The sequence below is a fragment of the Salvia miltiorrhiza genome, chromosome 2 (genome assembly GCF_028751815.1).
Source record: "Salvia miltiorrhiza cultivar Shanhuang (shh) chromosome 2, IMPLAD_Smil_shh, whole genome shotgun sequence".
Taxonomy (NCBI): Eukaryota; Viridiplantae; Streptophyta; class Magnoliopsida; order Lamiales; family Lamiaceae; genus Salvia; species Salvia miltiorrhiza.
In genome coordinates this window covers 17,301,111-17,323,435 of record NC_080388.1, presented here as the reverse complement: position 1 = coordinate 17,323,435, position 22,325 = coordinate 17,301,111, and the positions used below count along the sequence as shown (strand labels likewise).

Genomic DNA, 22,325 nt, shown 5'->3' with positions numbered 1-22,325 from the left:
AAAAATTGATATTGTAAAAAAAGAAAACAATATGTTAAAAGATGATTGAAAAAAAATAGATTTATTAAAAGAAAAGAGGAGACGGGAGGGAGAATTTTCTTAAGTTTTAATCTTTAAATAAATATAATATTTATATTTTAAATCTAATATTTACATAACATATATCAAATTAAAGCTCTTGTCATTATCTTTAATTTGATATGCATATCAAATATTTTATAATTAGTCGAATTTCACAATTTTAAAAATGAAATGTTAGAAATGAATATTGAGCTCATTCCTCCCTTATAAGGCCTTTTAAGGGAGGAATGAGCCCAATATCCATTTCTAACATGGTATCAGATCCAACCCAATCCAATGATGCCCCCCCCCCCCAATATCGTTGTCAACAGATGGCGTTTGGGATAGTCCACGCTGCGCGTGCGGGGGGTGTATTGAAGTGTCCCACATTGGATTGGAGATAGTGGTATGAGCCATTTTATATGGTGAGGCAACCCTCTCCCTTATAAGGCCTTTTAAGGAAGGAATGAGCCCAATATCCATTTCTAACATGAAATAAAATAGAAAAAAAAGAAGTTAAAGAAAAAGGGAAAAAAAAGGTGTATAGCTTATAAATAAACCTTCAATTTTATTCTAACTACACAATTACCACTCAATTTTAAAAATGATTTGAAATCAATTTGAAATTGAAAACTCTCTTTTTAACATAGTATAGATTTACTCATTAAAAAATATTCAAAATTTGGGAGGATCCGCCATTTGACACAATCATTAAATTATTTATTCATCAATCATATAATTGGTACTAGAACATCAAAGTGGAATAATTGTAGGTTATTATCGGCATGTATAATTTATTCATATTTCACGTGTCAACGTTTTAGGAAAGCAATTAAGTTGGTGAAAAGTGAAACATTAAAAAATCAGACCTGGCCACGGATTTGCAATGGGGCCACGTGACAAATGCTGAGCTGGACCAAAAATTCACAGTTACGAATTCTGAAAGCTTTTTATGTGCTACCTGCCTTTCTATAGCACAGAATTGAAGTTGGAGAGAAAAATGGAGTCTCCATTCAAGGGCGATGCAGTGAAAGGAAAGGTAGCTCTGTTGACTGGTGGCGGGTCGGGTATCGGGCTTGAGATCGCGACCCAGTTCGGCAAACATGGAGCCTCTGTTGCTATCATGGGCCGCCGCAAAAACGTTATCGACGGCGCCGTTTCCGCCCTCCGATCCCTCGGCATCACCGTAAACCCCTCTTCTTCCCAAATGGAATAAAATGGCGATACTTTCTGTTTTCCGATGGATCACTTTGTTTTTTTCAGGCAGTAGGGTTTGCAGGGGACGTTAGGAAGCAAGAAGATGCGCGAAGAGCTGTGGAAGAGACGGTGAGGCATTTCGGGAAGCTGGACATTCTTGTGAATGCTGCTGCTGGAAATTTTCTGGTCTCGGCTGAGGATCTCTCGCCTAATGGTTTTAAAACAGGTCTTCTCTACCATCTTCTTCTCATCGATACTATTATTATTATTATTATTATTACTTTATTACTACTACTTTCGTCCACGAAAAGATTTTCTAAGAGAGCCTGACACGAGTTATAAGAAAACTTGTACTTGTTTATTTAATTAGTGAAGAAAGGGACTACAAATTAATAAAAATAGAAATAGTTAATTAAGTTAGTGAGTAGAGAAAGAGACCCACGTTATCACTAAAAATATATTAGGATATTTTTTACAGATGAATTAAAATGACAAATTAGGACAGTTTTTCGTGAATGTTGGGAGTTCTCTTTGCTAATTGTTAGCTCTTTTAGCAGATTGTTTTTTAAATCTATATTCACGTGATAACCATTCAATTAATTTAGTCTCACCCTTATAAAAGGCGGAATACCACGAGTCTTCATGCATTTCAGCAAAATCTTGACACAACTATATATATAATGTCTTTTGGCAAAGATAAAGGATTGTTTCGGTAGGATAAACAAAATATTTTAAAAGACAACATGAAGGTTAATTATAGTCTGTGTCCCTAACTTTCAACATTTTTCAAAAATATATTCAACTTATCTTGTCACTTAAAAAATCCTCAACTTTGAAAAAAATTGATTATGCCCCATCTTACAAAATAGAGCAAGAACATTATAAATTAGCTTGCCGTAATCTTAAGTGGATTATTTGGGTTTAGAGTGTGTTTTTCGAAATTTTATATTGACTAGCTAGTACATATTCTAGTGAGGTGATTCGTTATTCCATCATTGGATTCTATAAGCTTGAAAATATAAGTTATGGAAGTTTTGTGAAAATCATCGAAAATTGGGGACACAAACTATGATTAAAACCCCAATTGATATTCCATTTATTCTTTGTGTTTTCACGTTTTATGTGCTTTTCCTTCAACTTATATTAGAAGGAGAGCAGTTGAGTGCACATGCTAAGCATTTTTTGGGAACCTAAATTTAAATGTGTGGAAATTGCATTAACATTGTGCAGTGATGGATATTGATTCTGTTGGCACATTTACAATGTGTCATGAAGCTTTTCCCTACATCAAGAAAGGTGGAGCAGGAAGAGGCTCTTCTGGTGGGCTTATAATTAACATCAGTGTAACATTTCATTACACAGCATCTTGGTATCAGGTTCATGCATCTGCTGCCAAGGTTTGTGAATCATCTTAATGCTTCCCATGAAAACTTTCTTTACTTTCTAGCTAGAAGATCTTTTAATCTAATTTGCATTCTCTTCAGGCAGCCGTGGATGCCGTCACGAGAAGCTTAGCCTTGGAATGGGGTGCAGAGCATGATATAAGAGTAAATGGGATTGCTCCAGGTCCCATTGCAGATACAACTGGCTTATCTAAACTTGTGCCTCAAGCTATAGATGCCAAAGTCATGCCTCTCTACAAAGTTGGCACAAAGTGGGATATTGCCATGGCTGCTCTCTTTCTTGCCTCGGATACTGGTTGGTAGCTAGTCTTGACACTTTTGCGTTTAGATTAAATTGACAATACATATGATTGAGTATTTGAAGAATTACATGACCAAACAAACTCAGAAATGTTCAATGTGAGTATGTGGTGGATTAGCCTAAATTTACTTTATCAATCCAAAAGAAACACCCCCTTGAGTTATCAATTAGAGCAGTACTTAAGTTTCAACTCTAATTAACTACACTTTGAAATGGCCCTGCAAGAATTTCGCTAATAGGCAACAGGCGGAAATTGTTGTCTACTAGAAAAACGCTTGTCATAAATGAAGGTGTAGCCTTTATAGGGGCGCTGATAGAATTAAAAAAACTTCAAATTACGTGGTATTGTAATTTCCTATAATTTTTTCTGGCAATTTTCGATTCTCTCCTTCATCCAAGTGAGCTAGTGTTAGGATTTTCTCATTTTCGTAACTGTTGCCAATCAATATATATGTTAAGAAACTAATCAACATGTTGAATTATACTAAGGCAAGTACATCAATGGAAGCATCATTCCGGTGGATGGAGGACTTTGGCTGAGCAAGCCTCGCTATCTATCCAAAGAAGCCGTTAAGATGCTATCTCCAACTCTTGAGAAAGAATCGCGTCAAACAGCTGTTGGAGCGTCAACCAGTAAACTGTAGCGTAAGCTGAGCCTTCAATAATAATGCCGAATCTCTCCAAGCTTCGAATTGAAACACTGTTACAAAATTGATATTATTATGGAGTTTATGATATCAGGTTTTAGAATACAAAACTGGGAGCTTAGCTTGAGGCCTTTTTCTTTTTGAGATGCATATTGGATCATTAATTACTTGATATCTTGACTAAGATGCATGACAGTTTCTGAAAGGTTTAACTTATTGTCTTAGACTTTGTCTTGTATGAGGTCCAGCACTGTCTCTATTGCCAAAACTACCATTATCCTCACATATATTTTTCATGAAAATGAAGGAAGTTCATTAATATTCACTCTATTAAGTCATGAGATGTTAGAAATAATGTCGTAAAAGAATGTTCAGAAAGAAAATATCACTTTGATTCTTAGAGTTTAACTAATTTTTTCTTCAGAAATAATTGTACGTAATGTTCGTGTTATCTGTAAAGTGGGTTACTATCTTATCGATGAGATAAAAACTCACTTGTTAATGAAGTTATTCTTAGACCATCTCCAATCCCTACCCAAAACTCAAAATGGTGTGGAATCTTTGCTCCAACTATATATTACCCAAAAGTAACTATGTCTTGTTTTTGGTATAGTAAACAATTATATTTACGTTTTTACTGTTCACAAACACATTCCACTTTCTGAGTGTCGTAAAATTGTAGTTCATGTGGAACTGAGGGCACGCTGCATACATAAAAATTCTCTCTCTTGAGAAGTCAAAAAAGGAGGATATCACGCCGGATTTCACGCCGCATATCCCTCCCTCGAATCCCTCCCACCGGGCTGCCGCTCGCCGGCGTCGCGAGCCAGCCGCCCGTCGCCGACCACGTCCCTGCTCTCTTTGACGCCTGTCTCGCTTCCTGTTCCGGAGACCTCGCGCCGACGCAGCTTTGAGTCTCGGAGCACGCAGCAGCAGTCTCCGTCCATCACGCACCAGCAGCCTCCGGACAGCAAGCAGCAGCACCCTCCGGCAAGCACGCAGCATCATCCGAGCTTCTTCGAGATTGGTGAGCACGCTGCTGCGTACTGTTCACCAAGGTCGAACAAATACAGCAGCAGCTGCAGCGCGGTCACCGCTGCTGCCCGCTTCTCCGGTTGCGCGTATCGGAGCTTCCCCAGCGCTGCATCTCGGTCGCCCACTCCTTCACCCTCGGCACCTCCGTCCGCTGCCGCCTTCCGTTCACCAGACTTCTGTTGCAGACGCTGCTCGCCCTCGATTGAGGCGGGCAGCTGGATCCGGCGACCGCAAAAACTCTGGACGGCGGCGCAGAGAGGGTTGCTGTTCAGAGAGGGTTGCTGTTCGTCTGCACTCCGTCTCCGCCTGCGCCGCCCCCTTTGTCGCGTCGGATCCCGTCGGAGGGAGAGATTGATTACCCGATCTGGTGAGTGTTGACTTTTGGTTTCTCTGGTGGCCAATCTTCTGGTGGTCCGAGTTCGCACCTCCGCCACTGGAGAAGGTCAGCTACCTTCAGGAAAATGCAGTTCTTGGATGAGATCAACGGCACGCCGTCCAACGTCCACCAACCGATGCCGCCAACGTCGCCGAGCAAGTCATCGACGCCAACCATCAACCAACAACACTTGTCGATAATGGTTGATAAGGCAGGGCTGAATCTGCCGCAAGTTTCCAATAACTTCTCTAATCATAGCCATCGAGAAGGTCATGACAAAGAGCAATTTGCTGCTGAATCTACAAAGGGAGTGGCTGAGGAATCAACGACGACGTCTTTTGCTGGTAGAACTTATGGAAATTCACAGGATCATAAAAACACTACATCCAATACTTGGGTTCCGGATTTGATAAAGGGAAACAATACTAAGAATGCCTCGGCGACGGAGCTTCATCGGCCGAGCATCACTTCTTTTGCTTCGCTTCTGAGGAGACCCCGACAAATTGAACGTACGCCGGATGTGCTTGTTCATCGCTTCACTTCGCTGCAACCGGACTTCTCTGGTGAAATACCCACGCTTAGGGTGCCAAAAGAACATCTGCTGCCCAAGATAAATCAATTTGAGCATGCTTTAATTGGTCGTCTTCTTCTTAGGAAAGGAGAGAAGCCGCGTCTTCTCACGGATCTTAAACGTGATCTTCAGGTGGCTTGGAATATTGACAATGATTGGCAAATCATCCCCATGGGAAAGAGCTTCTACACTATTAAATTTAATACCGCTGAAGACAAGGCGTTAGTTCAGAAAAGCACTTCTTGGGAGCTACCTTTCGGAACCATGCGATTACGCGAATGGGTAAGATTCTTCGATCCCTATAAAGAAATTTCCTCACTTTGTGAAGTTTGGATGCGCATTTATTATTTGCCCTTAGAATTTTGGACTCTGGATGTCATTACGGGTATTGGAAGGGCTATGGGATCACCTATTAAAGTTGATGGGGCTTCTGCACGTGGTGCTGCTGGACATTATGCTCGAATTTTGTTGGAAATTGATCTCTCGCGTCCTCTTCCGGAGGCTTTGCTGGTTGACGGGAAAGAACGTTCATTTCACGTCGAATTTGAATTCGAACAACTCCCGGCCTTCTGCTCTAAGTGTAAGATCACTGGACATTCTATTGATAACTGTAATAGAATGAAGAACAAATCCAAGGAGGACAGCAGGAATGGGAAGGACAAAGACATGTCGCTGGGTAAAGACAATGAAATAATTAACAAGGGAGCTGCCAACGATGTTAGGGCACCTAACTGGAAACCAAAATCTTGGGACCAGAATAGGACTGCCAAAGCTCACAGACCGCAGATTGTCACTGAAAATCAGTTTGGGGTTTTGGAACAGGTGGCTGTCGAAGAAGAGCAGATTATAAATCAGTTGGTGGTTTGGGAACAGGTTGCTGTTGAAGAAGAGCAGATTCAGACACCGCGGGGAACAAAGAACCACAATCAGTCGCTGGCTTTAACTGATAGGAATGTTGATTTTGAGGATGTCAGTGGAGATAGATTGACATCGGGTCCAGATATCTTACAGGCGATCACTGTGCCGGTTACGGAAGAGATAGATTCGGGAAATGAGTCTGATGGGCAGTTGGATGGTGGCAATACACGGGTTGAAGCAGATTCACAACAGATCGTCATTTTTGAAAGTTCGGTCAATCAGGATAAAAATTGTGTAAAACAGGAAAGGATGATGGAAAGCGCTATCAAAGCTCAGCGGATAGTGGAAACTTTCAGGAATTTTGAGGCGGAAGCGCAGGTGAAAAAAAGGGGAAGACCGCCGAAAGATTTGGAGGCAAAGAAACCGATGATTCGTGGGGAAGATAGTATCAAGAGTCGTCTCCGGAACTCGGTAGAGCAGCAACCTAACCAACAGGCTGAAGATTTCATCAAAAATAAACTTTATAAAGCTTGGGAAGCAGGAGATAAACCTCGAGATTTCATTATTACGTCAGGGAGCTCGAAGAATGATAGAGCCCTGAATAATGTGGCGGCCAAGAGTTGGGCAGCTGAAGTGGAATCGGGTGAAAACCCGAACACGAATTCTCAGTCTTTATGATGAATGTCCTCGTATGGAATGTCCGGGGCCTTACGGACGAGTCCAAACGAGTTTTAAAGGGGCATTGCGACTCCTTCTCCCCTGTGATTGTTGGGATTATTGAGCCTAAGACGAATCTCAAGAAGACTTATTCTAGATTTTGGCGTTCTCTGAATCTTATTCCTTGTTTTCAAAATTCAAGACACAACATGAGTTCGAATATTTGGGTTTTTTCTCATCCTTCTGTTACTCATGATGTGATTTTCTCCTCGGAGCAGGTGGTTATCATGAACTGCAGATGGTCGACGTGGAATTTTAAAATCGCGGTGGTGCATGGCGTTAACACGTATGCTGGCAGACGTCGTTTGTGGTTGGATCTTCTGGATCATATTGATGGTAATGTTGTCTTTATTGGCGATTTTAATGCGGTGAAAGGCGCCCATGAAAGAAGTAGTGACTGTATGCCTAACTCTACTTCTTGTGCGGAGTTCTGTGATTTCATTGAAGCCTCCGGTTTCATTGAGGCGCCTACGGTTGGTCTACATTATACGTGGTCTGGTCGTAGATTTATGCCAACCCATGTGGAGTCTCATCTGGATAGAGCGATTTATGCTGACTCTTTTGCGAATCTCTGGAGTTCGGTTTTTGTTCAAGCTCTTCCACGTATTACCTCGGATCATTCGCCGCTTGTTCTTCATTGCATGTTGGATGCTCCTCCTCGCCATCGTTTCTTTAAGTTCCTTAACATGTGGACCTTACATCCGGATTTTCTCAATACGGTGGAAGGATCCTGGCATATGGATACCGAGATTGGTTGCCCGATTTTTAAAGTTATGCATAAATTAAAGCGTCTTCGGCAGGTTCTTCGCGAGTGGAATCGGAATGTTTTTGGAAATGTGGATTCTTGTCTCATGAATACTCAACAAGAGCTTTTGGAGATTCAAGATCAGATTGCCAGGGATGGTTACACGGAGGAGCTCTTTGATAAAGAAGTGGAGGCTCAAGCTAAGATCAACGTTGTGCTTTCCAGGCAGAGCTCGCTTTTACAGCAAAAAAGTCGGGTGTCTTGGCTTCAAGACGGAGACAGGAACACAAAGTTCTTTCATGCAATGCTTAGGTTTCGTCGTAAACCTCACATCGTTTCTCACATGGAGATCAATGGTGTTATGAATTATGATCAGACGGCTATTGGAGATCATATCGTGGATTTTTTCTCTTCTTTGTTTTCGACTAGCAGTCATACTAATACTGATATTTCGGCGGTGGAGGCGGTGATTGAGGAGATGGTTGAAAATCGTTATAATAATTTGCTCATTCGCTTGCCGGATGAAGAGGAAATTTCTGCTGTGGTTTTTCAGATGGAGCCGAACAGCTCGCCAGGGCCGGATGGTTTCTCGGGTAAGTTCTTTCAGCATTGTTGGTCGATTATTAAAGTGGATATTTGGTGTGCTGTTCAAGCTTTCTTCAGGAATTCTTATCTTCCTCAAGGCTGTAATTCTAATACCTTGGTGTTGATCCCTAAGAAAGATGTCGTCAATTCGGTCTCGGATCTGAGACCGATTGTTTTGTCCAACTTTCTTTACAAGATTATTACTAAAGTGTTGGCGTCTAGACTGAGTCAGGTTGCTGCTGTTTATGTTTCCCGTCATCAGTTTGGTTTTATTAGCGGCCGTTCCATTCACGATTGTATTCTGATTGGGTCGGAAGGCGTGAACTGTATGCATCGTACGAGCCGTGGTCAAAACATGGCTTGCAAGATTGACATCAATAAAGCTTTTGATACTCTTAACTGGGACTTCTTGCTTAACGTTCTTCGTGTTGCTGGCTATGATCCAAAGTTCATTAGTTGGATTGAGATTCTGCTTCATTCGGCTAGGATTTCTATTCTGTACAATGGTCAGCTTAAAGGCTATTTTGCGTGTTCAAGGGGTGTTCGTCAGGGCGATCCTCTTTCTCCGATTCTTTTTGGAATCGCCGAGGATGTTCTTGGTAGGCTCTTTGCAAATTGTGTTAGCGCAGGCACCCTTACACCGATGCAAATGAGACAGGGAATTAATTTTCCCACTCATCTTTTATATGCAGATGATATTCTGGTTTTCTGTCATGCCACGGTCACGAACGCTCATACCATTCAGAAAATTATGGAGTATTATGGTCAAATTTCTGATCAAATTGTGAGCCAGGATAAGTCGCAAATTTTTTTTACTAGCAAAGTTCCTTCTCAGACCTGCAGGGCTATACAGAGCATAATGAGGTTTTCTCAGGGCAATTTTCCGATTTCTTACCTTGGGGTTCCTATCTTTAAGGGCCGTGTGCGTGCTTCATATCTTCGACCGATACATGATCGTGTGATCAACAAGTTCGCGAGATGGAAGGGATTACAGTTGTCGATGGCTGGGAGGATTTGCCTGATCAGGTCGGTTATCCAAAGCTCTCTGACGCACTCCATGATGGTTTATAGATGGCCGACAGCTCTTATTAAGGAGCTCGATGCGTGCTGTCGTAATTTTCTTTGGACTGGCAACATCAAGCAGACGCCGTCTTGTTCTGTGAGTTGGAAGAGGGTCTGCTCGATTAAGGAGGAGGGCGGTCTCGGGGTAAGGTCGTTCGCCCTCATGAATAAGAGCTATCTCATGAAAATGGCGTGGAAGGTGGTTGGTGGGCGTGAGTTCGGATATGATTTAATTAGAGATAGATATCTCGATCGATTTGGGCGTAGTAAATCTCTGGTGGCTGCTTCTACTATCTGGATGAGCTTACGTGAGGAAATTGATGGTTTGGTGGCGGATTCGTACTCGTATATTGGTGATGGCGCTTCTACTTCGTTCTGGTATGACGACTGGCTTGGGTATAATCTTTCGAATAAATGTGGTATTCCACATTTCATGCTTCCGTTTCTTACTCAATCGGTGGCAGATTACTTCTACGATGGGGTCTGGCATTTCACGCAAGCCTTTGTTAATGCTTTTCCTGAGATAGTGTGTGATATTTTGCTCACTCCTCTGGGCACTGACGGAGATGTGCGTTTCTGGAAACCCTCGTTGCACGGGAATGTCACTACTGCGCTGGCCTTCAACAAGCATTGTCATCATTTTCCGAAGGTGTCTTGGGGTTCTTGGCTTTGGGAATCCTTTATTCCGATTCGACGTTCCTTGATCTGTTGGCGTCTTCTTCATAATAGAATGCCGACTTATGATCGCCTTATCCGCTACGGTATGATCACGCCTAACGTTTGTTTGCTTTGCTTAAAAGGAAGTGAGTCTCAGGATCACCTTTTCTGGAATTGTGAGCGTGTGAAGAATATTTGGGTTACGTTCCTTGGGTGGTTCAATTTCATGCAAGGGTTGCAAGAGAGTGATATTCATAGTTTTTTGGTGGCAGCTTGGCAGTATAAACTTAGTCCCCTCATTGGTAATTTCTGGAAAGCGGGTATTATCACGGTCATCTGGGCCATTTGGATGCAGAGAAACAATTGTATCTTTGATAATCAAAAGTTCGAAGAACGTCGTGTCATCCACACTGTGAAAGTTGCTTTCAAAGAGATTGATAATAACTTTGCTAAATTAGGCTACATGTGGAATTCTTGGTCGGATTATTTGATTCTCCGGGCAGTGGGTGTTAATTCCAGGAGTGCTCCTCCTCCGGAGTTTGTGGAGGTACATTGGTGGCCACCGGTGGCGCCGTGGATCAAAGTGAATACTGATGGTTCAGCGACGGGAACTCCGGGAACTATTGCGGCAGGTGGGGTGTTTAGAGATAACTGGAATGTGGTGCGTGGTTGTTTTCACTTCAAAGGTGGCTCGGGTTTTGCCTTTGAAGCAGAGCTACTGGCAGTTATCTCGGCGATTCAAATTGCTCACAATCGTGGATGGCACAGACTTTGGATTGAAGCCGATTCCACCTACGTGATACTCATTCTTAATTCTCGTTCTTTGAATGTGCCTTGGCGTTTTAAGGCGGCTTGGAATAGGATTTTAAAGATGTTAGATGCTTTCTCGCTGCAGGTATCTCACATCTTTAGAGAAGGAAACAAGGCGGCCGATATAATGGCTAACCAACAACGTTCGGAAGGGTGGTGGCCGCACGAGATTGAGGAGATTAGGGCTGCGGTTCGTCTTGACATGGCTTCGCATAGCCATTTGCGTCAGAAACGGTAGTTGGGGCTGATGGGTGGCTGTTTGGTTCTAACCGCCCGTTTAGTTTTTTTTTTTTTTTTTTTTTTTTCCCGTGGGGTGAGAGCCGGGATAGTTTGGGGACGATGGTTAGGCCGGAGTTCCGGAAACTTTCCCTTCCGCTCTTCCCTACTTTCGTTTTGTGTTTAGACGAGTACTCTTTTTCCTTTTCACGGTTTCCCCCACTGGGTTTTCAGTGAAAAGGTTTTAATGAGGTTCGGCCCTTAGTCTGCTCCTTCTGTGCTTTCAAGGGTTTTTTTTTTGGTTTTTTCTTTTCTTTTTTTATAAAATCGTCATTTAATAAGTGTCGTAAAATTGTAATTTGAGTCTTCATATGTACAATAATTCGAAAACCAACAGCAGATGAAAGAAAATGGAGAAACGAGGAGAAAGATTTGCAGAAGAAATACTTTGAAGAAAAAGATACTCAATTGGTGCCGCTGCTCTACACAATAAATTTAACCTATTTTTTGTTTGGGTTAATTGCCACTAAATACATGAGAAATTCCCAAATTTAGTAATATATCACGACCTTTTAATTTGGCATAATAAACCATCATCGGAGAAATTAGTTTGATTTTTCCCCCGGCGAGCGTATTATACGCGGCATAATTAAAGCTGACATGGCAACCGGCGTTCCAACGTGTCAATGCCGGACGGTGAAATTGAACGACGTCGTTTTAATTAATAATAAAATGACGTCGTTTATGTCAAAACGACGTCATTGTAAGCTTTATCAACCTAATTTAAAGAGCTGAATTTATTACTCCATCTTTCAAAATTGTAATCTAGGGTTCGGTTTTCTTCCATTGTTTAAGTGAAGACGACAGCATGAGTGACCGTGTGTGCAAGCATGAACTCCCATGTGAAGTAAGAACTTCGTGGACTGATGCAAACCCGACAATGATCAGATTCTATCTCTGTCCCAAAGAAGATGTAAGCAACCATTTCTATGGATTTCAATTTTCAAAAGTGTAATGTCGTTTTTTTTTTTTTTGTGAATGGCAGGAGAACTCGTCAGTCAAGCACCGTCCTTTTCCCATGCCTATCTCCAAATCCTCAGTCAAGCATTTCACAAACCAGCCCCAATTATCTTCATTTTCAATCCCTACCACTGCCCAAGAAACTGGGTACATTTGATTGTTGGCATCCTTACCAACAGCACAAAGGAGAATTCCCCCTACACAAGTCTTCAAGAAACACTCATCCAATCCTAAAATTGGTCTACATCGATGCTTGAATCCTTTTCTTAAGGCACTATATCCCATGTACACTGCCTTAAATACATTTGATTCTCCAGTGACCAACTCAAACCGACCTTCTGGATCTACCCTCTTATTCTCTGTAATGTAACTCTTAATCAAAGCATAATGGTCAGACACTGTCCCCCTAACCATTTGATGTGCAATTGACCTACCCATGTAAAGCCTATCCCTTCCTACCTTTGTTCCAAATCTCCTCCAGATGTCATCCCTCAACTCAGGAATACTGATATTACTCCTAATTCTAAACACATTAAGAATCCCTCTTAGAAATCCACTTAAAACTCACTAACTTATTGTTCATAGACTTGGTGCACTTGTGTCTGCCACCAACAGTTTACACCTTGAAAGAGCTTTCTCCCTTCACTTGGCTAGCATAAACCCTCCACCCACAAGGAGGATCACAGTATGCCTCACATTGTTTAGCCCCTACCCTCTTGAAATGTACATATCTCTCACAATTGCCCAATTTGTAATAGCATCCCTACATTCACAGCCATCCTAGAATCTCAAACCCAGTGTAATGTCTAAATTCTTATGGTCACATTTTGGGTCATAGACTGTCCTCTTAACCCTACGTTTCAACAAAATTTCATCCTCATCTGTTTCATCAGAGTTTATAGCTCCATCAGATGTGTCATACTCAGACACATATCCCTCCCCTTGTAAATCTTGCTCAGTCCTTACTTCATCATCAATCATCTCAAATATCTTCTTATTTGCAATTAAACTTTTTTTCTTCCTAGATTGGATGTATTCATCATCACCTGAGGCTAGTTCTAGGTCATCTAATCCATCATCATCACTTGATGGCAACTCATTTGGTTGTTCATAGTCTTCAACCTCACTGTCATCATCACTTCCTAATAACCACTCATTGTAGTGGTCAGACAAAGCTTGCTCATCCACATCACCATCATCATCTCCCAGTTCTTGTTCCAAAAACATACTCATGTCAATATTCCCCACATCTTCACTACGAGTTATCTTCTCCTTACCCTTGTAAGTCATCCCTACATCTGCTTTAGGAGGATTAACTTTTCCCTTACCATTCTCATTAAACCCTAAAACTTCTTTAGTAGAAACCTCACTTCTACCCTCAATATACAAATTGATAACATTACTATTGTCAGAAATTGTGTTCAACCACTTCCATTACCTTTTTATCAGACAATATTTTGACATAATCATCACTAGCAGTCTTATACCACATTTGTGTAGACTTAGGGAAACCTATACTCTCCACTAACTCAACAACATCAAAAAATCCAAACTTATCTCTATCTAGCTTAGTTTTTCAGTCTACAATCCCACCTAAATAAGAAATTTTCCCACACAACAATATTAAACCGACCCCCATGATGAATAAAAATCGAAAACAAATCACTACAAATGAAGAAAAAATGCACTTTTTCAGCCATGCAATAAACAACAAAACATACTTTTGAAGAAACCTTAAACAATGGTGAAAAGTGCCTACCTTTTGGACATTTCTCCAATATCCGGTCCCAGATGCCTCCACTTGTGCGACAAACTAGAATTCTATATTATCCACACCCACGATTCCCGAAGAACAACGACAACACTTGTGGAATATCAGTGACACCAAGTTTCCCGCTCTAGAACTGAGAAGGTAGAAAGTATAGGGCTAATGTCTAAAGGGCTGAATTTGTGGCGGTAAAATCCCAACCTTTGGCATTCCAACGATGTCATTTTGTTGTAAACGGCGTCATTTAATTAAAGATTCGAAACGACGTTGTCTGCTTTCACCGTCTGGCATCGCCACGTGGGTACGCCGATTGCCATGTCAGCTTTAAGTATGCCGCATAAGCTCGCCGGGGGATAAATCAAATCAATTTCTTCGATGATGGTTTATTGTGCCAAAATAAAAGGTCGTGATATATTCCTGAATTTGGGAATTTCTCGTGAATTTAGCGGCAATTAACTCTTTTTGTGTCATACTCTCTCCGTTCCATAATAAGTGTCATAGTTTGTTTCGACACAAGAATTTAGGTAAGTATGATTAAAGAGTAAAATAATAAAAAGTGATGGAGAGTGGTGGAGCCCACTTTTATTATGTGAGAGGAATATAATTAAAGTGGAGATGATTAAAGGTAAAAAGGTAAAAGGTGGTGGAGCCCACTTACTTTTTTTAGAATTAGTACACTTGTTATGGGACAGACCAAAAAGGAAATTATGACACTTGTTATAGAACAGAGTGAGTATATGGTTGTCTAATTAAATTTGGGCTTTTTGGATTTCTTTATTTAAAGGTAATTCACAAATGTTTGGGCTTGTAATTTATTAATCTTATTTGAACTAATTAAAGATGATTTAATTTAATTAGTACACATTCATAAAAAAAAATATGACCTATTCATTTTATTAAAATATTCATTAATTATATAAATGTGTTTATTATAAAATTTCATTGCTACAACATCAAAATAATAATAATAACAATAATTATAGCATAAGAATTATATTATATATTGCAATATTAAATTAAAAATGATGACAATAAGTGATCAATACTTCTAATAACCAATAGATAATAGCGGGAGGCTTGGATTTCACCAGTACAAAAAGTGATTATATCATTTTGTATATTGACATATGATATACCAGCGAATGCTACAAACAAGTATGTCAAAAATTGTTGAGTCTACTGTAATTGAAAGCATGTACTCCCTCCGTCCACGAAATGAGTACCCATTTGTGGACGGCACGGGTTTTAAGAAATGTATGGAGTGTAGTGTGAATAGTTTAAGGGTCCCACTTTTTAAGTGTATTAATTAAAGAGATGTGTGGGGTACACTTGCCAAAAAGGGAAATGGGTACTCATTTCGTGGACGGACGAAAAAAGAAATATGGATACTCATTTCGTGGACGGAGGGAGTAAAGATTTCAATATTTGATGACACCAACAACTAATGATATTGCTAGACTTCTATACATTGGCAAAAGAAGTGTTTCCAGGAATGTTAGGCAGTTTAAATTGCATGCTTGAGAAGTGGAAAAATTGTTCTATCGCTTGAGTTGGACAATATGCAAGTTATGGTGGAAGTCATATGATTATTCTTGAAGCTGTAGCAGATTATGATATTTGGATGGCATTTTTATTTTGATTTTTCAGATACCAACAACGATATAAACGTGTTGAAATTGTCACATCTTTTCACTAATCTCGCTCAAGGTATTGCTCATATGCCGCTTATTATGTTATTCAAAGATAAGAATATAGCATGTGTTATTATTTTGTTGATGGTATTATATCTTAAATGGTATACCATTGTGCAAACAATTCATGAGCCTAATACTTCGAACACAATGCATTTCTCAATGAAACAAGAAGCATGTTGAAAAGACATTGAACGTGCATTTTCTTCATATTTTGCAATTGTTACAGGACCAATTCGTTATTGGGAAAAAGAAGTGTTACATGACATATTGACTACATATATAATTCTGCATAACATGATCTTTAGTGCTTCAATTGGAGTCACGGTAGAAACACCACAATTGGAGATCAAAATGGTGATGGATGAAAGTGCTCTATTTTAAAAGTTCATATCTTGATATGAAAGAATATGGAATAAAGATGCGCACTTGGGAATACATTAATTGATCATTTGTGGGAGGAATATACAAATTTCGAATCTTGAATGACAATCTAGCTACTTTCACTTAATTTAATTTATGTATAGGGATAAGTCTTTGTATGTTATTATGTAATTGTTTTCAAGTTGTGTAATTTTCTCTTATTTAATAAATGATTGATTTAGCAATTGATTATTAAAATAATAGCGATGAAAATTGCAACTAAACAGTACAATTTTAGTATATATATATATATATATATATATATAGCAAATAGAGCATTATATATCCATAGAGACTGATATAACGAGAACATACACAACAAGAAAGCAAGCTAGAAGCCGACAGAATCGCCGATGGACTCCATGTTGTCGGCGATCTCCGACGGATCACCGTCGGACCACCAACTCCTTCTTGTGCTGTGAAAACTCGATGCCGGAGCCAACATAGAGGCAACCGATGAGCATATTCCAGAGGAGAGATTGTCAGATTTTAAAATAGGACTAGGTTTTAATTGTCCATTTTCATTGTGTTGTGCCTTAACTCTTCTTGACTCCTATTTCGCGGCCGCCGTCAACTGCCATCACCCACCCACTATCATCAATTGTTGTCGTCTTGTGTGTCGTCGTCATCGATCTCTCTCTCCATTTCTCTATCGATGTCTCTCACTAGATCTCTATCTCTATCTATATCTCTATCTCTCTTCACCATGTATGATGTTGCTGCCCTAGGTACTCCTCTTCCCTCACTCAATACCTCTCTTTTTCTTAATTTTAGTTTCTCTTTCTATCATGGTTTCTGACACCACAGTTGTTGCCTTTCTCCATCTCTACATTCTTGGATTGATGTTGAAAATCGTTCAATGTATCATCGCTCTCTACTTGACTCTATTTTTGTAAGAAAAAAAAAATGTTTTGGTTATTTCTTCTTTATTTCCTTTTAAATTTTAATGATAGTGATTTGTTTGTATATATGTGATCTTCTTGTACTATGTCAAGATGGGTTGTTTTTGTCCACGGATAGCTTATTAGGAAATATGTGAGTAAATTCAAGGTACACTCTGGTGAAGCATGAAACCAACACCTAATCTAAAAAGCAATAATCGAGACGAGATTTACGTGGTTCGACCATTACGACCTACATCCACGGGTGTTTTTGAGTTCTTCCACTATACTTTGAGATAATTACATTTTACAAGTGTAGTTCCCAAATAAACCATGATTCTCTAATGTTAATGCTAAACCTTCTATTTATAGATGTGAGAGTGAGCCCTAAAGGCCTTAGGCCTGTGAACTCTAATAATTGGATTTAGGCCCTTTAATACCTTAATACACTTAACTTTAGTTTTGATTTGACCCATCTGCGCTGGTTTGACTGCGCCAGAAGTTTCGCTATCTTATGACTGTGCCGAGACTTCAAGTTCTTTATCCTGCGCAGGTGTTTCGAACTCTTTAGGCTACGCAGGCACTTTGACTTCTTCGGCTGGTTCAGGTAATGAAAATAGAACTACCTCGTTGCCCGTGCTGAGTAGTCCCCTTAAGCTGCGCAGGCAAGTCATCCCTTTATTATCCGAGGTCTTCAATTAAACCAGCGCTGGTTGGCTTCGTTCAATAAGAATAATAATAACAATAATAGTAATCAAGTGAGATGTTCTTGTATTGCTAAGCACAGCGCTGATGAGTATTCTAGTCCTCATCAGCGACTCCCCCTAGTCTGGTTGAACAGTGTTGTCTTTGTTCGACCAGTGGTGTGTGGTGTGAAGTCAGCGCTGTGCTGCTCTCCCGTGTCAATTAAGCATACATGATTCCTTGCACTTGTTGGATAAGAACTTGTCAATCTTTGTAAAAATAGTAAAGACAAAGTATTTCAGCGCTGCAAATGAACTAAGATAAAATAGAGTAATTTTTTCTTTTGATTAATGCCTGCAAAGCCACAAAGGGCTAGGTTCTACAATTAATGCCTGCGAAGCCATGAAGGGCTAGATTTTACAATTAATGCCTGCGAAGCCACGAAGGGCTAGATTTTGCATTAATGCCTTCATCGTGCAATTAATGCCTTAGTTTTTGCAATTTATGCATTCGTCGTGCAATTAATGCCTTAGTTTTGCAATTAATGCCCCTGAGTTTTGCAATTAATGCCTGAGTTTTGCAATTAATGCCCCTGAGTTTTGCAATTAATGTCTGAGTTTTGCAATTAATGCCTGAGTTTTGCAATTAATGCCCCTGAGTTTTGCAATTAATGTCTGAGTTTTGCAATTAATGCCCCTGAGTTTTGCAATTAATGTCCCTGAGTTTTGCAATTAATGTCTTAGTTAAGATAACTTAAACGATCTATGTCGAAGGTGACTTAGGTAATCTGTGGTAGCTTAGATGAGATAATCACCCTAACTGCGCTGAGATAATAGCAATGGCTGCGCTGATACAATTGCACTGGCTGTGCTGATACAATCGCACTGACTGCGCTGGTTAATCGCACTGGCTGCGCTGAGATAGCCGCACTGGCTGCGCTGAGATAATCGCATTGATAGCATTGAGACAATTTATGCAATCTGCATTGCAGATGACTTAGATGAAGATGACTGTATAGGCTGAGATGACTGAGATAGTCACGCTGATAATTTGAGCACTGATTGTACTGAGATAGTTCCACCAGCACAGATAACTGAAATAACTGAGATGGCTGCGCAGGCTGAAATAACCTGTCCTGACTGCGCTGAGAAAGCTCAGATACATTCTGAGGCTTACAGTTCCGAATCGTGGCTAAGTTACCATTTAAGGTTTTAATATCCGCTACGCGGCTGAGTTGCCGTTAAGGCTCGAATATTTTTTCGAGAAAATACACATGTTGGCACCTACTCCACTCCCCTCCTCCTAGTAACATGTGCATGTTCAACTAAAACATGTTATGTGTATACTTGTGCTTGGTGTCCTTACTTGTGATGTTAGTGGCAGCGCTGGCATGACAATAGTCCCGAAGTGAGTTATTCAAATTATGTTTCAAGTCCCTTCATGTACTTAGTCAATTTATATTTCAAGTCTAGGCACATATGCAGAAGTTGTGCAGCTTCCAAGACATAGTTATTATCAAATTCTCACATCCCATCAAAGATAATATAAATAATTAGTATGCCCAAGTGTTCAAGTAGAATATTTTTCAAATCCCAATCATGCTCACATGCTTCGATAACTAAGATCATGTAATGAGAAACTTTGGTTCTGCGAAGTACCTTGCAGGCATCAAACGGTTAGCACCTGAGCAAGTCTTTCCAAAAATCTATGTATCATGTGCTACAAGAACACTTAAACACAAATATTAGTAAAAATATGAGAGCCCTCTGAGGGCTGTAAACCCGTTAATAAAAAATGCATATACCCCAGACAAGACTAGTTTAATTAGTCTCCAAATGACTCCCAAACAGATTAATAAAGCGGATAATCATGTCTCTGTGTTATAGCGTTATCTGAAACATATTAAGATCTCATCTCCACATGCCCAACAAATATGAAAATTCAAATATCACAACATCACCTTCAAATGAATCCAGATACAAACTAATGCCCAAATCCCTCAAGACATTGCGTAAGAACTGTGGTCATTCATGATCATATTAAACAAGAGCTTTGGAGGCGAGAAATTCCCCTAAGTGAGCTGGAGAATCCCGTCGCGTGAATCCGAACAGAGTTGGAAAATTCCGATGAGAAAACTCCGAACAGAGCTGAAAAGACCTCGCTGCGCGAGAAGACCCGAACAAAGCTAGAAAGTCTCGCTGCGCAAGAAACCCCGAACAAGGTTGGATTTCCCAAGCTCCCGTGAAATCATTTAGCATAACTGTGTCTGAAAGGTGGGCCTTGATCTGTCAAGAGTCCCGAGCAGGGCTGTGTATGTCCCCTTTAATCCCGAGCAGGCCTGAGAAATAAGTGCAAGGCTGCCCCGCAGCCTCCCAACTCCCGAATTCCCATGAATAAATGCAAGGCCGGCAATAATATGTTGTGTCGAGATGTCAGCGCAGGGCTGGAAGTTCCCTATCATTCACCCGCAAAACGGGGCGACTGTAGTGCTCTTAGCCACCATCATTGAAACACCCGTCTCGATGACCCTGAACTCGCAATACAAAATCAAAGTCGAGTTAGTCCCTTAACATGACATAATTCATTCCCAAAATTGGAGCAAAAAATCATAGCCAAATTAGTCCCGAACTCAGAGCTAAATCATAGTAATATAAGGCCCCAAAATCATAATAGCGTCAGCACTATCAAGCTTGGAAATAAAGTAAAAGCACAATAATACCAAGCTCAAAAATCCCAAGAATCAACACATGGCAAATGATAACTTTAAAAAAGTCAATTGCTACACGATCAATATATAACACATTTTGTCAAACCCTTCGTATTTGGCTTCTCGATACCCATACACCTGTACATATATGTATATATAATCCTAGCACTAGTTCCATCAAAGAAAATCATTCAAGTCTTAGAGAGTAAGCTTCGAGATAGCCCATCCAAAATAAAGTTGCCCAAACCGAGAAGCAATTTTTCCCAATTTCCCAAGCAACCCTGTAAGAATTATGAAATTAATAGCGACTAACAACAACTAGTAAATAGATTATCATCAACAAGTTGAAACCATTAATAATACGAATAATTCGCCTCAGTCGTACGAATTCACCGATAAATGCAAACCAAGGAGCAAGGTCAAAATCAAAAGGTAGCAATGACAAAATTTGGAAAAGAGGAGCGTAAATCTCTCTTTGCAAATGTGATGCCAAGCATTCATTTTGGACCCTCATCCGAAAAACTAATAAAGAGCCCGAGTTATGAGCGGAGTTGTTGTGTGCTCCCCTGTCAGTTTAAGTATCCCTAAGTAACGGAAAGGATGGAAATCTCATTCCCAACCCATGAGTTCTTTGAAACGAAATAGGGCTGTCACAAACCCTGCCTGCAAAATCGTGTACCGATCATGTCCGCGCCAAATCAATGCTGAAAATAATAAATCTGCGGCGATGGCAGCGATTGGTGTTTTCAGATAGCTGTGTTCTGTATTTGATATCCCCATCGGAGATAGGGTTGGGATTGGTGAAATCCCTGGGAGTGACAACCGAAAGACGGTGGGATGTGTGGTTTCTGCACGCGGTGGTGGGCTGCGGATGTCTTTACTTAGTTTATTGAAGACTGCCATCATAACAACACCCTGGCAGCTCTGTCGTCCCTTCATTCAGGCAGACGGTGTGCGTTTAACAACAAAAGCTGAATATTCACAACACAAAAGCCTCGTCAACGCTGAGCTAAGATAGCGGCCCGAATTAGGAAAACTCCTAATGCAAGATCAAAATCGAGTCATAGCTATATCAGTCCCCAAACTTGAAGGCAAATTACATAACTATCAGGCTCAAAATCAGAGTAAAAATACAACGATGTCAATACAGAGATAACGAGATTAGTAAAAGGTCCTCTGCAAAAACCAACTCCAGTCACCAAAATTCAAATGCATGATTAGACAAATAATCGCAGCAATTTTCATACAAGCATACAGTTGTGATTTCTGGAAGAGTTGATTTGAACATCAAACAATCATAACGAAATGAACCCCCAAAATCTCGGCAACATCGACCTCAATTAAACCTCCCAAAATCAGATATAATTCAACCTATTTTTCCCTAATCAATCCCAAACCATATTCAATATGGAGAAAAAAAATCGAGATAACTTAGCTTTGATAACGCCTAACTCTGATCCGAGCCCTTGTTGCTCTGTCGTGAGAGATATCATGGTGGTGCTATGACAAATAGAGCCGGTGATAGCTGCGGCGGAAACGATTTCGTCGGACGAGTGCTCGCTAAAGCCAGAAATATACGGCGATTGGTGTTGTCGGATCTTCACCCGGTGAGGATGTTTATTAGAGAGAGCAGCTTAAATGCTATTCCCTAGGTCTGCATCCTCCTCCGTAGCCTCTCGCCCGCACCCTATTTCCTAGGTCACAGCTCTTCCAGAGCTCGATGATTTATGGGTGAAGCTGCTCTGCCATGGAGATTGGCGAGCCACGTCGGGCTCCGGTGCCACTTCCACCGCCCCGATCTGTGGCTTCAGGATCGCTCCGAAGAACGGCGGCGAGCAAACGTGCGCAGCGACGAATACGATGGCGACTGCATCGATGTTGGCCGCCCAGACGATTGAGTCGTGGTCGCGA

At 40.6% G+C, this 22,325-nt stretch overlaps 1 protein-coding gene across 1 annotated transcript; it reads left to right on the top strand.

The window, feature by feature from the left end:
* The first annotated feature begins 948 nt into the window (after nucleotides 1-948).
* On the top strand, nucleotides 949-3,832 carry LOC131011412 (peroxisomal 2,4-dienoyl-CoA reductase [(3E)-enoyl-CoA-producing]-like). The gene is made up of 5 exons (XM_057939223.1): nucleotides 949-1,246; nucleotides 1,324-1,483; nucleotides 2,488-2,654; nucleotides 2,742-2,955; nucleotides 3,451-3,832. The coding sequence occupies exons 1-5, from the start codon at nucleotides 1,013-1,015 to the stop codon at nucleotides 3,603-3,605; spliced, it is 930 nt and encodes a 309-aa protein (XP_057795206.1). The 5' UTR covers nucleotides 949-1,012; the 3' UTR covers nucleotides 3,606-3,832.
* Nucleotides 3,833-22,325: the final 18,493 nt, after the last annotated feature.

Bases quoted from the DNA above. Each gene is read 5' to 3' on its own strand.
- LOC131011412 (XM_057939223.1), top strand. From the start codon at position 1,013: ATGTGCTACCTGCCTTTCTATAGCACAGAATTGAAGTTGGAGAGAAAA. The intron at 2,655-2,741 runs GTTTGTGAATCA...CATTCTCTTCAG, and splicing joins TTCATGCATCTGCTGCCAAG to GCAGCCGTGGATGCCGTCAC. The intron at 2,956-3,450 runs GTTGGTAGCTAG...AATTATACTAAG, and splicing joins CTTTCTTGCCTCGGATACTG to GCAAGTACATCAATGGAAGC.